General features: G+C 33.0%; 1 protein-coding gene across 1 annotated transcript; it reads right to left on the reverse strand.

Moving 5' to 3' along the window:
• Positions 1–2820: 2820 nt before the first annotated feature.
• LOC133855296 (WEB family protein At5g16730, chloroplastic-like) lies at positions 2821–7156 on the reverse strand. The gene is made up of 4 exons (XM_062291412.1): positions 6908–7156; positions 6647–6805; positions 5750–5954; positions 2821–5427 (listed from the first exon to the last, which is right to left on the reverse strand). The coding sequence occupies exons 2-4, from the start codon at positions 6661–6663 to the stop codon at positions 3121–3123; spliced, it is 2529 nt and encodes an 842-aa protein (XP_062147396.1). The 5' UTR covers positions 6664–6805; positions 6908–7156; the 3' UTR covers positions 2821–3120.
• Between the last annotated feature and the right edge of the window lie 6380 nt (positions 7157–13536).

Consider the following 13536-nt stretch of genomic DNA (forward strand, 5'->3'; position numbering starts at 1 on the left):
TAAATTCAAAAAATTAATTAATTCATTTTTATTTAAAAAACGAAATTTTTAATTTTTTTAGAAAACGAAAATTTTTAATTTCTTCCCAAAAGAAAAAGATTTTAATTTTTTTAAAAAAAATTAATTTTTCTTTTAATTTTTAAATTTGGCCACTCTTAGTTTTTATCTATTGCTTTTTTTAAAAAAATATTATTATTATTATTTATTTTATTAAGAGTATTTTCATCATTGGGGGAATATTGTCAATTTTTAAAAGTTTGAGGGAGATACTATTTAAATTAAAAGTTTAGAGGATATTATTGTCAATTAAGTTATAGTTTGAAGAGTAGTTAGGTGGACTTTACTAAAAATATTCTATTAACATTGGAATTATTAATATATTTTAACTGTTTGTTTTTAAATAAATTTGATCGAAATTTAAATTTAATCATTTAAAAAGTTTAACTTTTCGTTCTAAAAAACCAAGATTAGGGGGATCTAAAAATAGATTAGCCGGCAAAAGATGAGTAGTAAAATAAGTGAGCCATGTGGGGAGTTTCTAGTTTCTAGGAAATTGCCTTGCAGAAACAAGAGTTTGTTTACTCATCCCGAGAAGCATGTCCCTTTCTTTTTGACCTCAAATTAAGTACTTTTGTACGCTTGGGTTGGTTGTCTCAAGTAAAATGCTTTGGTTCCTGCTATTTGGGCACCTTCTTTACCTTCTTCCACATCTACTGCCCTACTTTATTTGGATCCCCCCCCCCCCCCCCCCCCCCCATCCATATCCCTTCTTCAAGACCTGCCGGATGAAAAATAAATAATTGGGTCTTTTAGTTTTATTTAGATGTTTAATTTTATATTTTAAGAATTAGAGCTATTTTATATTTTAATAATGGGTTTGTACTTCAAAGTCAATCAAATTAGGACTAGAATTTTGTTGCAATGGCCTAATTGGTTCACCATATGAATGAGCAAAACATTTCTTTGATGTTGGGTAAGCCGGGTATTTTTGAATGATCCGCGACTATGGGTGTACATGAAAAAGAATTTGTGGGGCGTTAAGATCTTCCGCTTTTATACCAAAATTGATGCAGCACGAAAAGATTTCCCACAAAATAGATCAAGAAAAAGAAAGATAAAGAATTAGCATCTCGCCAAAGAGAAGAATTAGCATCACAGGAAGGGAATAGTGTCTCACAAAAGAGAAGAGTGATCATAACTCTCAAAGAAACAAATTTGTTTATTCATCAATTCTAATCTCTTCGTTGGAGTATAAAAGAATACTTAACTAGACACTGACAAATCCTTAATCTTAATTTGACTAACTTTGAAGCTTATTGAATTACAAAATAACACTAACTCTTAAAATATAAAATTAAACACCTAAATAAAACTAATATTCTAAATTAAACGAAAAGACCCGATTATTAATTTTTTTCATCTTGCATCACTACCCCATCACCGATTAGTTAAAATTTGACATTTTAAGGGCTCGATTGAGTGTTCGATTTTTTTTTTGTATTATATTCTACTATATTTAAAGTTGTGAATACTAATAAAATTTGTTTTTAAAATTATATTTTGATGGTTTAAAGAATCTAAAACAAAATTTGAAAATAATGTTTGGAAGTGTGAATTGAATTTAATTTAATTGAAAAAAATATATATACAAAAATGATATATTTTTTATTATTATAAAACTAAAAAACTGATTAAAAAAATGAAAGAAAAAAAAACCTCGAACCACCCACAACCGCTATTTTGGGGGTGGCTAAATCAGACGGCCACCCCTGAAAATCGCTCGAGCCACCCCCATTAGTTGCGGAGGTGGCCGAGCCACCCCCCCGAACACCTAAGGGTGTTCCAGCCCCCACCCTTTGTTTATTTTATTATTATTTTTGAGTTGGGTTAAATTTGTTTTAAATTGGGTTAAAAACAGGCCCGGGTAAAGCATCACCAATTAGTCAATTGATAATGTTCCGCTTGTTGATGTTTTTGGAAAATGTTTTTTTGTTTTAAAAGTATTGTAATATGACAAAAGGAAAAAGTTGTTTTTGAGTTTTTGCGTTTTTGGTTGTTGATTAACACTTAAGTTCTGAAAAAAAACAAAATCAAAAACAAAAACAAAAGGAAGCAAGAAAGTGTGTTATCAAGCAAATTCATTGGGGTGCTCACCTAATCCTCACCCCCCCAAGCTGCAATGCATTATTAGACGCATTGGGGGTCACTGTCATGCATGTGTGGTGCCAACACATGCTTAACACTTCTGGATTACCACAATCTAACGGCGATTTTTGCAAACTTTGGTCCTTGTCATACGGCTGACCATAATCCACCAAAAAGTGTGGCAAACTCTTGGGATTCACGACGACTTACTGAATAAGCTATCTCATGCACCAATACTTTAGGCAATTAGCCATATTCATGGAAATGCCGACACAAAACAAAGTTGGTGGAATATCTCAAACATGTCAGGAATATAGGGGGCACTCATGCGTGTTTCACACTCAACAGCCAACAGAAACTCTATTGAATTTCTCAGAATCCTTTCCATATGTGAAATTTCTGGCATCTTGAGTCCTGTGATGGGATAAGGCTACCATCAAACTCGGGCCAATCCTGAACTTAAGAGATTGCATTTGCAAAGTAAAAGGGTGTTCTTCACCATGTCATGATGTTAATCACACGGGAGGTGGAGGCGGATGTTGCCCCAAAGACACAATTTTGCATTTACAAGCAGGAATTATCTATGCAGTAACGAAATTTAAACTTTGCAACGATTAACAATGATATATGATATATCCATTTAGAATATAGACAAAGGGCGACAGCACATCAAGATACAATTTCAAATTACCACTCCTTTTAATAAGATCTAGAGAGGAACGGTAATGAACACAATGAAAATGAAATAGAATACCCATCACATACAAAGATACCGTCTCAAATGGGGGAATCACATTTGTGAAAAAGAAAAAAGAAAGAAGGAAAAACTAAAGATCATACAAGCCTCTTCATTTCTTTAACCTATTCTGTTTTTTGGATGCAAAAACAATGAAGCAAACACATTTAGTTGCAAAATAATACCAAATATACCTGCCTGCTAGTAGGGCACATGTTAGGCCAAACTGGTCTATTTCTCTACTTGTGGTTGCTGGGGCCCTTCTTCTTGAGTAGGCTTCCAAACTTTCCGAGTAAAGGCTTCTTCTTCTTCTTCGGTTGTTGCTGCTTTGATGGTGAGCTTCCGCCATCATCAATGTTTTCTGTAGAAGATACCCCATTTATCTGATTGAAGTTCTCACCACCCTCCACCTTTGAGTCCACTTCCTCTTCAAAGGATTCCTGCTCTGCCTCTCTGTCTGGGGAAAATTCTTTCTTTTCAATTTTGCAGCTTTCCCACATCTTATATTCAACTTCAACCGAGTCATCTTCTTTTTCTTCCTTCAGTTTTCCATTCACATTCTCAATTTTAGCAGAATTCATTTTTTCAGCCTCGTCATTCAACAAATTATTATCTTCCTGTAAGTTTTCTTTTCTGGGTTCCTCACACTGCTGTAGTGGAAGCTCCATTTTAGGCTTCTCTTCTCTTGCATGTCCATTCTCTTCAGAGAACTCAACAACCTTTGGAAGCAAATCATAATCCTTTTCACTGTCTGTAACATCACCATTTTCTTCAGTTTGCCTTTTGGCCATAGCTTCTTCCAGCAATTTAGATAACTCCTCAACTTTCTTAAGAGAAACAGATTCCCTAGTTTGGAGCTCCTCATTTTCATGAATTATACTCTGCAACTCATTTTCTTTGTCCAACGAACTTTGCTTCAATTTCATGCTCTCAGCCTTTGCTTTCCCTAGAGCTTCCTGCAAATGAATTACCTCAGCTTCAACTTCCTGTAGGCTTTCCTTTAGCTGAGCTTCTTCCTCCTTGCCGGCACAAGCTTCTTCCTGGGTTTGCTTGAGCAAATTTACCAGCCTTTTTATTTCTTTTTCCCGAGAGGAGTTATCTTCTTCTGATTGCTTTACACAATCCACCAAATGAAGTTCTTTTTGCTCCCACTCAGCCTTGGAGTCTTCAAAATCATTCTTGGATTGTTGAATTGTATTTGTAAGAAGAAGAATCTCATGTTTAGCATCATCAAGCATGTTTTCGTACTTCTCATTCGTTGCTTTCAAGACTGATTTTAGATCTGCTATCTGGGTCTCATAGTTTTCATGCTCAGCTTGACTGGACAATAGCTTTTCTTTGGCTTCTCTTGCTTCTACAGAGACCTCGTGCAAGGCTGAAGCTAAACTTTCCATTGCTTTCTTGCTCTTCTCCTCTTCATCTCTTGAATTTTCCAATTCATTCATTAACTTATTTTTCTCTTCTAATAGGGTCTGGACACTTGAAGCTGCAAGCTTCTCGTTGTCCAGAGCATGGGCTTTCTCCTCCTTCACAGTTTCAAGCTCAGACTTTAAAGACTCAACCTTTTTGGCTATTTCAGAACTTTCTTCCCTGGCCATATCAAGACGGCTTTCTGATTCCTCAAGATCCCCTTTCTGTCTTCCAATTGTAATTTCCAACAACCCCACCTTCTCTTTCAGAGAAACAACTTCAGATTCTGCATCATGCAATAAATCATTGTTTCCCTCTAGTTGTTTCATGACTGAATTTAAAGATTCTGATGCAGATCTCTCCAACTTATTTGCTTCCTCAACCCGCATCTCTAATTCCTCAACCCTGTTTTTCCACTCCTTCACTAGACTTTGTGCATAAGATTCAGCCATCTTTGCGGCTTCTAGCTCAACATTAAGTTGTTCAATGGAAGCCTCTTTTTCTACCAACTTCTCCTCCACACCTTTCCCTTTCTCAAGTTCTTGTTTCAAAGAGTCTATCTCAGACTGAAGCTTCAACACCGTCTTGTTGTTTTCCCTGGCCTCAGTTTCAAGCTTTGAATCAAGTAAGGCCTTCAATCGGGTCAACTCAGCTGAGAGAATGTCCACTTTTTCAGCATGAATCTCAGCAATCTTAGTTGCATCATCAGCATGGCTCAGTGCCTGGTTCTTCGCGTCACATGTCATGGCCAGTTCCTGCTTCACCCTTTGGAGTTCCTGAGTGGTAGAGACAAGAGCAGCCACATCTAAAGCATGTTGGTTCCTCACAGCTTCAAGCTCTTTCTGCCATTCCTCTTCCTTCTTCTGGGCTGCCTCAATTCCTGCCTGCTCCAACTCAACAGCCCGGAACTTATCAATCTCCGAATTATCCTCAGCTTGCTTTTGAGCCAACAAAGCCTCCCTGAGTTTCTCACTCGCTTCTTCAGCAACTCTTTGTGCTTCTTTTAATTCATCAATGGCTTTTGCCTTCTCTTTCTCAGCCAAAGCTATCTGTTCCTTTGCTTTCTTTAGATCTTCCTGGACAAGATTCAATTGCACCTGTAATTCTGATCCCTTTGCAATTCGTGTAGGTTGTTTCTGAAAATCAAGATCAATTAACAACGCATATCAAAATTCACATCACTCATCCGAAAATGCATGGACAGGGAGCATCTCCATTTCAAGGAATAAACAAACTGACAATGCAATGAATATCACACTTGAAAGACCATTAATAAAACTGCTTCCTTAACTGTTCATTAAGGAACAGCAAAAAGAAACTTTCCAGGATTTAATTTTCATTCTCTGTTCTCATTTTCGAAGCTTTCGCGAAGTCAAAATCCCAACTTTTGAAACGGAACAAAACATGCCCTAAATAAATGAAGAAAAATAGCATTTGAAGTGTGTTTGTAATGCTTACTTCAGGCGGGGTAGCGAGTTTTGGTGATCTACGCTCAATGGTGGGCTTGGAGGTAACTGATCGCGGGGACCGATCAACTGAAAGGCGGGAATTTTGCAAAGGAGAGGGTGAATCAGATTCTGATTTAGCCACTCCCCTGCTGGTTGGTCTACTAACTCTTGGAGTTGCCGGTGATGCTTTGTGAGGAGTTTCAGATAAGGTAGACCTGTTCAAGTGCAAAGTCTCATAAATATAACGCATATCAAGAATCCATTGAATGAGAAAGGCAATGCAACATACATAGACATAAATGTCCAAGAAACACAAACGAAAATAAAAAATAAAGATGGATCTAAGCCAAAAATGGGAACCTTGTACAGAAACACACCGCAAATAAAACTCAAACTACAACATAGCAGCACAAAAACACGCAGAGAGTAAGATTAAAAGTCAATTACATGTCATGGTCAGGGCATAAATTGTTCAAAAACAGATCCAAGTAATAAGTACAACATACAAGAAAAAAACATTAATGAGAGTCAAGATCAAGATTAAGAACCGAGAAAATGCAGAAAAACCCATTCACAAAACCAAGTCAGAAAGTGGGAAGGATGAGGGAGAGAGACGCACTATAGAGAAAGAAATTCACCCAAAATTGAAGCAAAGAAGCAAAAAGAAAAACCCCAATAGGGATCATAAAGAACAGATCCAACCCACTAAACTTCCAAATAAGAACCAAAAAAAAAAACTGAAATTGATAACACCCACTAATCTTCTAACTACTTAAGATAAAGCAGTGCATAAATGAACATAAAAAACAATTAAAAAAAAACCCAACTCAGATCTCTAAAGATTAGCATAAAAAGACAGTTCTGGAGTGGGAAAATTCATGAGAGATAAAGGGTTAAGTGAACTTACTTGGATTTGGTTGACATGGTTGTGGTGGTGTGAGATGGTTTGTTGTGGAAGAGAAAGTGAGAAACAAGTGGGTTGCGTTGGATATGATGGCTGCTAAAATGCTGACATTGTAAGACGTTTCAGATCAGCACAATATTATTATAATCCGTTTCCTTCTTTCTGAAACAAGTTAAACATCATGTGGAGAAGTAGATCATGAAGCTGAACAGATTGAAGAAGTGAATGAAGCTGAACAAGTAGAAGAAGAACAAAGGAATTTACAGAACAGAAGCCCAAATTATTTGGGTAAGTTTTCCTGTCTCTTAAGTGGCCACCCAGACAGACAGACTCACAGCACACCTCAACGCTTGTTGTAGTCTCCCTCTCTCTCTCTCTCTTTCTTTCTGTATTTTCAGGTTCAAGGGCATGTGTGAATGTACAAAAGTAGCCCCGGCTATGTCTTTAATCTGTCAAAGGAATTGGTAAAGCTTTTTCAGAGGCAAAAAGGGTCCATGGTTGTCTACGAAGCTGACCCAACCTTGCTTTTTCAGGGAAGGATATAATATACGAGTCATGGGATTGGTTTTTCTAGGATTCCTGTAGAGCACATTTTACTGGTTTTCTTTTTCTCTGTGGATAAGGAAATATCTTTTATTTGTTATCTGTATCTAATGTCTAATAATTTTTTTTTTTTTATTAAAATATATTTTGATCAATCTACTTTCAAATTATTGTCAATTTAATTTCTTTAAGTTTTAATTTTCTCATTTATGGTGTTCTTTTATCCGTATAAATGAGTATGTTTGTAATTGTGTTTTGATCTGAAGAAGTATTTTGATGTAATATAAAAGTAAAAATATTTTTTAAAAAATTGAATGATATATATATATATATATATAAAAGAAAAAAAGGCAAAATATAAAGTCATTAATAAATATGACAATGTTGTTTACAAAGAAAACCACTTTACAAGATGTGCTTCTCGTACCTTTATCTTATCTATTTTTACTTATTAAAATATATTAAGTTACAGTTGAAACTATCACCTACTCACAGTTAAAGATTGTGACCTAATTATAATTGAAGACTATCACATAATCACAGTTGAAGATTGTGACATAGCTACAGTTGAAGTCTATTACATAATTACAATTACCTAATTGTAATTAAAATATATTTGTATTACCTAATTCTTATATAAAAGTACGTTATGACAATCATGCTCATATATTGGCTTTGCGTTAATAAATTGTTTTGACAATCGTTTTGGTTACCAATCAAAGCGTCCATTTGAAGGAAGACAACCAGATAAATATTTAAGATAATTAATTAATTAGGCTCCTCTCAGCAGGAAGGTTGTTTAAATAATCTCCCTTTCCTTAAGATATAGATATAGTTGCATTTTTTATTTTTTTTAGTTGGATTTGAATATGACAGCCTGGTCCACGTAGATCGCTTCGTGGGATTCTCATGTAAAAATATGACGTCTTACGTAGCCCACAGAAAAAAAAAAAAAAAAAAGAAAAAGAAAAAAAAAATTGGGAATCATGAGCAATTTTAGAATATATGAAAAAACACAAGGAAATATTTTATATTTGGTTGATATTAAAATATTATTTATTTATGAGTTAATTGTAATCAAATAATAAAAGCAGAAGCAAGAAAAAAAGAGGAAAGAATACAAGGAATTACGGGTGGTTCGGTGTTAAACACTTACGTCCACAGGGGCAGAGGTAGTCCCAAGTTTGGGAAGCTTGGCCCCTCCAAGCCCCAAGATTTTCTCAAAATTTTTTGTTTTAGTTTTGTCCCCTCAAATTTTTGTTTTTCAATTTTGCTTCCCCAAAGCTCAATGACTTTGCCCCGTACGTCTTCCACTATAAATTAGCCTTAAGGGTTATATTGTACTCATTGACTTGTTTGTCTACGATATAAAAATCTCTATTTATAAGGTCCAGAGTAAATGCAAAATACGATAATCAAATCCTAATTATATTTTCCAAATATTCGAACAAGCAAAATACTTGGCCAAGAAGAAATCTTCATGGGAGATATTTAACACTTTTTTTTTTCTTTTCTATATGACAAATCGCACAACCATGAGGAGTTGAGGGTACGTTTGGATTGCGATTTCGTAGATAATAAGTGCAATTTTAAATCAAATCACAAAACATAAATCGTTTGGGAACTGCGCTTTTAAAAATTGCGATTTGAAATCGCAGAAAATTTGCCTTTTCAAATCGCATGTAAGATTGTGCTTTTTTGAAAATGCATAATTTTAAAGGCTAATTTGGGATTTTAAATGTTAAATTACAATTTTCCCAAACGCTTAACTGCGTTTTTAAATATCACTTTTTTCAAATCGCACATTTTAAAATTGTGATTTTAAATCGCACTTTTTAAAATCGCAAACCCAAACAGACCCTGAGTCTACAACCTTCATTGAAATGAAAGTCCATCAAGAGCCAAAAATTTTGTGTGTTGATATACCTAGAATTTCATATATTTAATAGTTAACACACATTCGTGATGTTAAATTATTCATTAGATAATTAAATTCACAATTTTTTTTCAATTTAAGCCTTTTCTTTTTTCTTCTATTATTTTTATTTTATTTTTCTTCTTAATTTTTTTCTTATATATAATCTGAATTTGTATGCATTATTGATTTATTGTTCATTATAAATGTCCTGATATTCAAAATCTCTTGTTAGCCGTTACAAAGACATGTTTGTTATCTTATTGAAGGGTGCTTGAATCTATTAGCTATAATTGAAAAAGAGGGGATGAATGAGACTCATCAAACATAACCTAAGATCCACCTCCAAAAAATAAATAAATAAATAAAAAAAATAAAATCTATGAGCTGCAACAAGTATAACTAAAATTTTGCAATTCAAATTAAATTTCCTATTAATTGGTGACATGGATCCTTCAAACTTTACTTGAGACCATGGTAGAAATATAGAAGTACTCCTACCACCAAATTTGACTCTCTTAGACTGACATTGTAAAGCCGTTATTTGCCACAATTTCTTATAAGCTTAAATTTTTGAAATAAAAATTATGACTTAATATGGTATTAATTAGTGCAAAGGTCTATTAATATATAATAAGGTGGTCCGTGGCTTAGCTCAGATTGCCGTTAGACCGTACATAGATAAAGTTTGGATGTAAGAAATTCTTGAATGCATCTGTGATATTGTTTTGTTAGAACAATCTGCTCTATTTCTCTGATTCAATTATAAACGTGTTACTGTATCATTAAAAATTTAGTGCAAAAGTCTTGAGTTCAAGTATTACTTCTATTTCAATTAAATATTCTATATATTGAGCATCACTTATTGGGTGGTAATTTGAGTATACACATGTGAAGGGGAGCGTTCGAATTTTCATATAAGCTTAAACAATTTCGACATGCTTTAATAAACTAATCACCAAATTGTTAAAGCCATGTATGGTAGATTATAAAAAATGAAATAATTAACATGGCGTGATAAGAAGGAATGTTTGATTTCAGATTATTGGACATGGGCAAAGAAGAGCTTTTGTAAGGTGTGAAGCTGACTAGAAACCAACAAGAGCCTTCATTTTCCTTCTAGGTGTCGCAAATGGGATAATATTAGGTGGGACTTTAATTTATCTTGACAAGGTTGCAACACTAAGAATATTAAGCTTCAAAACTCTTTTAATTTGGTGACATTTCTTGACCAAGTTTTGGTCACCATATATGCCACCCTCATTTAGATGGTTCGTCCTTTTTGGTCGGATTAGATTCATCCAATAAGCCACGAGTTCTATCTTTTCTTCCAAGATAGAACAAAATGTAGCTCTTGCATGTGTAGAACAAGATCGAGAAGTTACCCAAATCAAAAGAAAACTAAGATCAAACTAAAAGTTAAGCCCCGTTTAACAATCTCCTCCCTTTCCCTTCACTTATTTTTATTTTTCTCAAAAAACATCAACTTCAAAATATTCTTAATTTTTTTCACTTTTTATATCACATCAACAATTTTTAATTATTATTTAAATAAATTAAAAAAAACACTTCAATAAATTTTTTTTCCTTCATTTTTTCATATAAATTCTTTATATTGTATATCACATCAATCATTTTTTACTACCACTAAAAAAAAAAAATCTTCAAATATCAAGAGAAAGGGTTGTCAAACAGGACCCTCATGACTAGTGGACGGACGGTAAACAGTGTTAGATACCTTATTGGTGAAGCATCAATTTCAAAAATATAAATCTAATATTCATATTAAAAGAACAAAACATATTCAATAAGTGAATCACATGACGTACCTCTGGTCCTCTCCTTTATGAAAAAGAAGAAGAAGAAAGAAATAAAGAAAAAGAAGAAGAAGGGGGACACAGATGATTGTAACCTGTCATCTATTTGGTAAACAATTCCATTTATTTGCTTGGAGAAGTTCTGCCTTAATTAAACTTTATTTACAAAGCTAATAAGGATTTGTTTGGCCTTGCAATTTTGTAGGTTATTAGTTTGTTTTTAAACAAAATTGTTAAAACTGTCCTGTTTAAAAGTAAATTTGAAAAAACATTGTGATTCAAAAATCTTAAAATATTTATGTTTTTAAATAACAATAAATGCGTTTTTAAAAACACACAAGTTTAAAATTCAAACTATAAAATTGCTAAACCAAACTGGCCTTCTTTGGTAACAATTTTGAAAAGCATTTTTATGTTTTCAAAACCAAAAATAAAATGCCAATGAAAAAAGTTTTTACTTTCATATTATATCAAAACTTTTTTATTTTTTTACCAAAATTAAAAAGTACTTTTCAAAACCATTATCAAGCATAAAGAATTCATGTCAAGTCCTTGATCTAATGGATAGACTGAGTAGTACAAATCTTACATTCTTTGAGAATAAATTATCCTTTTCTTTAGATAGAAACCCTCAACAAACGACAATCATTAAGGAAATCAAAGAAAAAAAAAATCGGATTACGACAAAATGTAATTCAAAGAAAATGAAACTATAGATAACTACTTTTGGTGATGGATATTCTTGAATCTTTATCAGGGTTGCCTATCAAACTCAACTAAAAAGTTCAAATTTGCAAGTATTAAATCCCAACCCTGTTGGCACGTCTGGCTACTAGCGATATTATTCACACTCATTTTACATCAACTAATGAGTCGAGTCGTGTTTAAGTCATTTCAATCATAGCACGTCATCTGACATTAAATTTGTATGATAAACAAAGAGATAAATGCATTTTTGTTCTTGTAGTTTGGAGGGTGTGTTATTTGTTTGGTTTATAAAGTATTCCGATGTAATATAAATGTAAAAATATTTATCTATTTTTAAGAGTATTTTGTGTTTAGGTTGTTTGTTAATATTTTTGTTTTAAAAATATAAAAAATAAATTTTTTAACAAACCAAACCTAATTATTTCCTAGTCCCCAATTTGGACCATGAATTTATGAAGTGAAGCAAAGCTAATAATTGCCCAAAAAAAGGGAGTAAAACTCGAGCTACAAAAATTAATGGATTGGACCTAAACAGAGGGTTTGTGTTGGCCTAAAAACTTGTGGAGGTAATGCAAATTAAATGCATTGGTACCTTAAATTTAGGTAAATGTGCATTAATTGCATCAAATAATTCAACTAAAAAAGTTCTCCTACTCTGATTTTGTTGAAAAGGGAGAACAATGGTAAGTAGGCAGAGAAGTGAATTTTACCCCCCAAAAGTATTTTAAGTATTAAGGAAGAGGTATGATTAATTTCGAATTACAATCTCAACAATCTATCATTGAATTTTTTAAAATTAAATTTAAATTTTATTTGATAGAATACATTTGATGGTTTTATCTTCTTCTTTTTTTTATTATAAAAAGTGATTTATGTATATTTTATTATAATATTAATTAAATTATTAAATTCACTTTTTCTTATCAATTTATGATATTAATAGAGTTTTTCTCCGATCTGGGTTTGAGTAAATTATTTCAATCCACGTTATTAAACTGATATGTGTTCAAAATGCATGTGAGATTGAAAGAATTTTCTCCAACCCAGTTTGAAAAAAAAAAAAAAAAAAACTCTATCATCTAGAATAAATGTTGATTTAATATGGTATTAAAGTAAAGGTGTTGAGTTTGAACGTTGGTTTCATAGTTGAGCGAGGCGTTATGTTATAATATTAATTAAATGATTAAATTTACTATTTTCTATCAATTTAATTTTTTTTTAGATAAGTAACAATTTAACATATTTTGTAAATTAAAAATAGCAAAATATTTTTGAGGTAAAATTGTCTAAATAAAAAGATAATAAATTGTACCCCAACACCACAATTGAGTCTCCGTCAAGTTTGGTGCAAAGGACCAAAATTAAAATGAGAAATAAAAGTGCTTAATAGCCGTCTGAATCTCTCAAAAAGATCCATTCCAGGACAAATTGGCTGAAACAGAACATAACCCCACAAACAAACAATCGAAAGCAAAACCATGCTTTGTTAGATGTAGGAAAGCAATGTTGATAACTTTGACCTAACCTTTGTAACCACTTCCACCTAAACCTCTTGTCATCCAAGAAACGTACACAAAAGATTTCATGATTGGACTGCACCATCATCCATACATTACATTTGTCTTGTTACTGTCTTCTAAGGTTTGAGCTTTGCTTTATATGTTTTTTCTTTGATGGAGATTTCTTATATTTTCTGCATTTTTTTTTTTTGGCCCGAGAAAGACCGGCAAAGAAAATTGTAGGAAAGCTGCGAGAGTGTGCTCTATCGCCGAGCAAGAGGGTCCCTTGTTCGACAAAGAGTTTCTATTGCGGCAAGAAAAGCCCCCTTTCAAATACTCTTACTCGAAAAAGAGGAGACGAAAATAATTACGGTCTGTTTATTCGTTAGCTCAGTTCAAGCTCAATAAAAC

The sequence above is a fragment of the Alnus glutinosa genome, chromosome 1 (genome assembly GCF_958979055.1).
Source record: "Alnus glutinosa chromosome 1, dhAlnGlut1.1, whole genome shotgun sequence".
In the NCBI taxonomy this organism is placed as follows: Eukaryota; Viridiplantae; Streptophyta; class Magnoliopsida; order Fagales; family Betulaceae; genus Alnus; species Alnus glutinosa.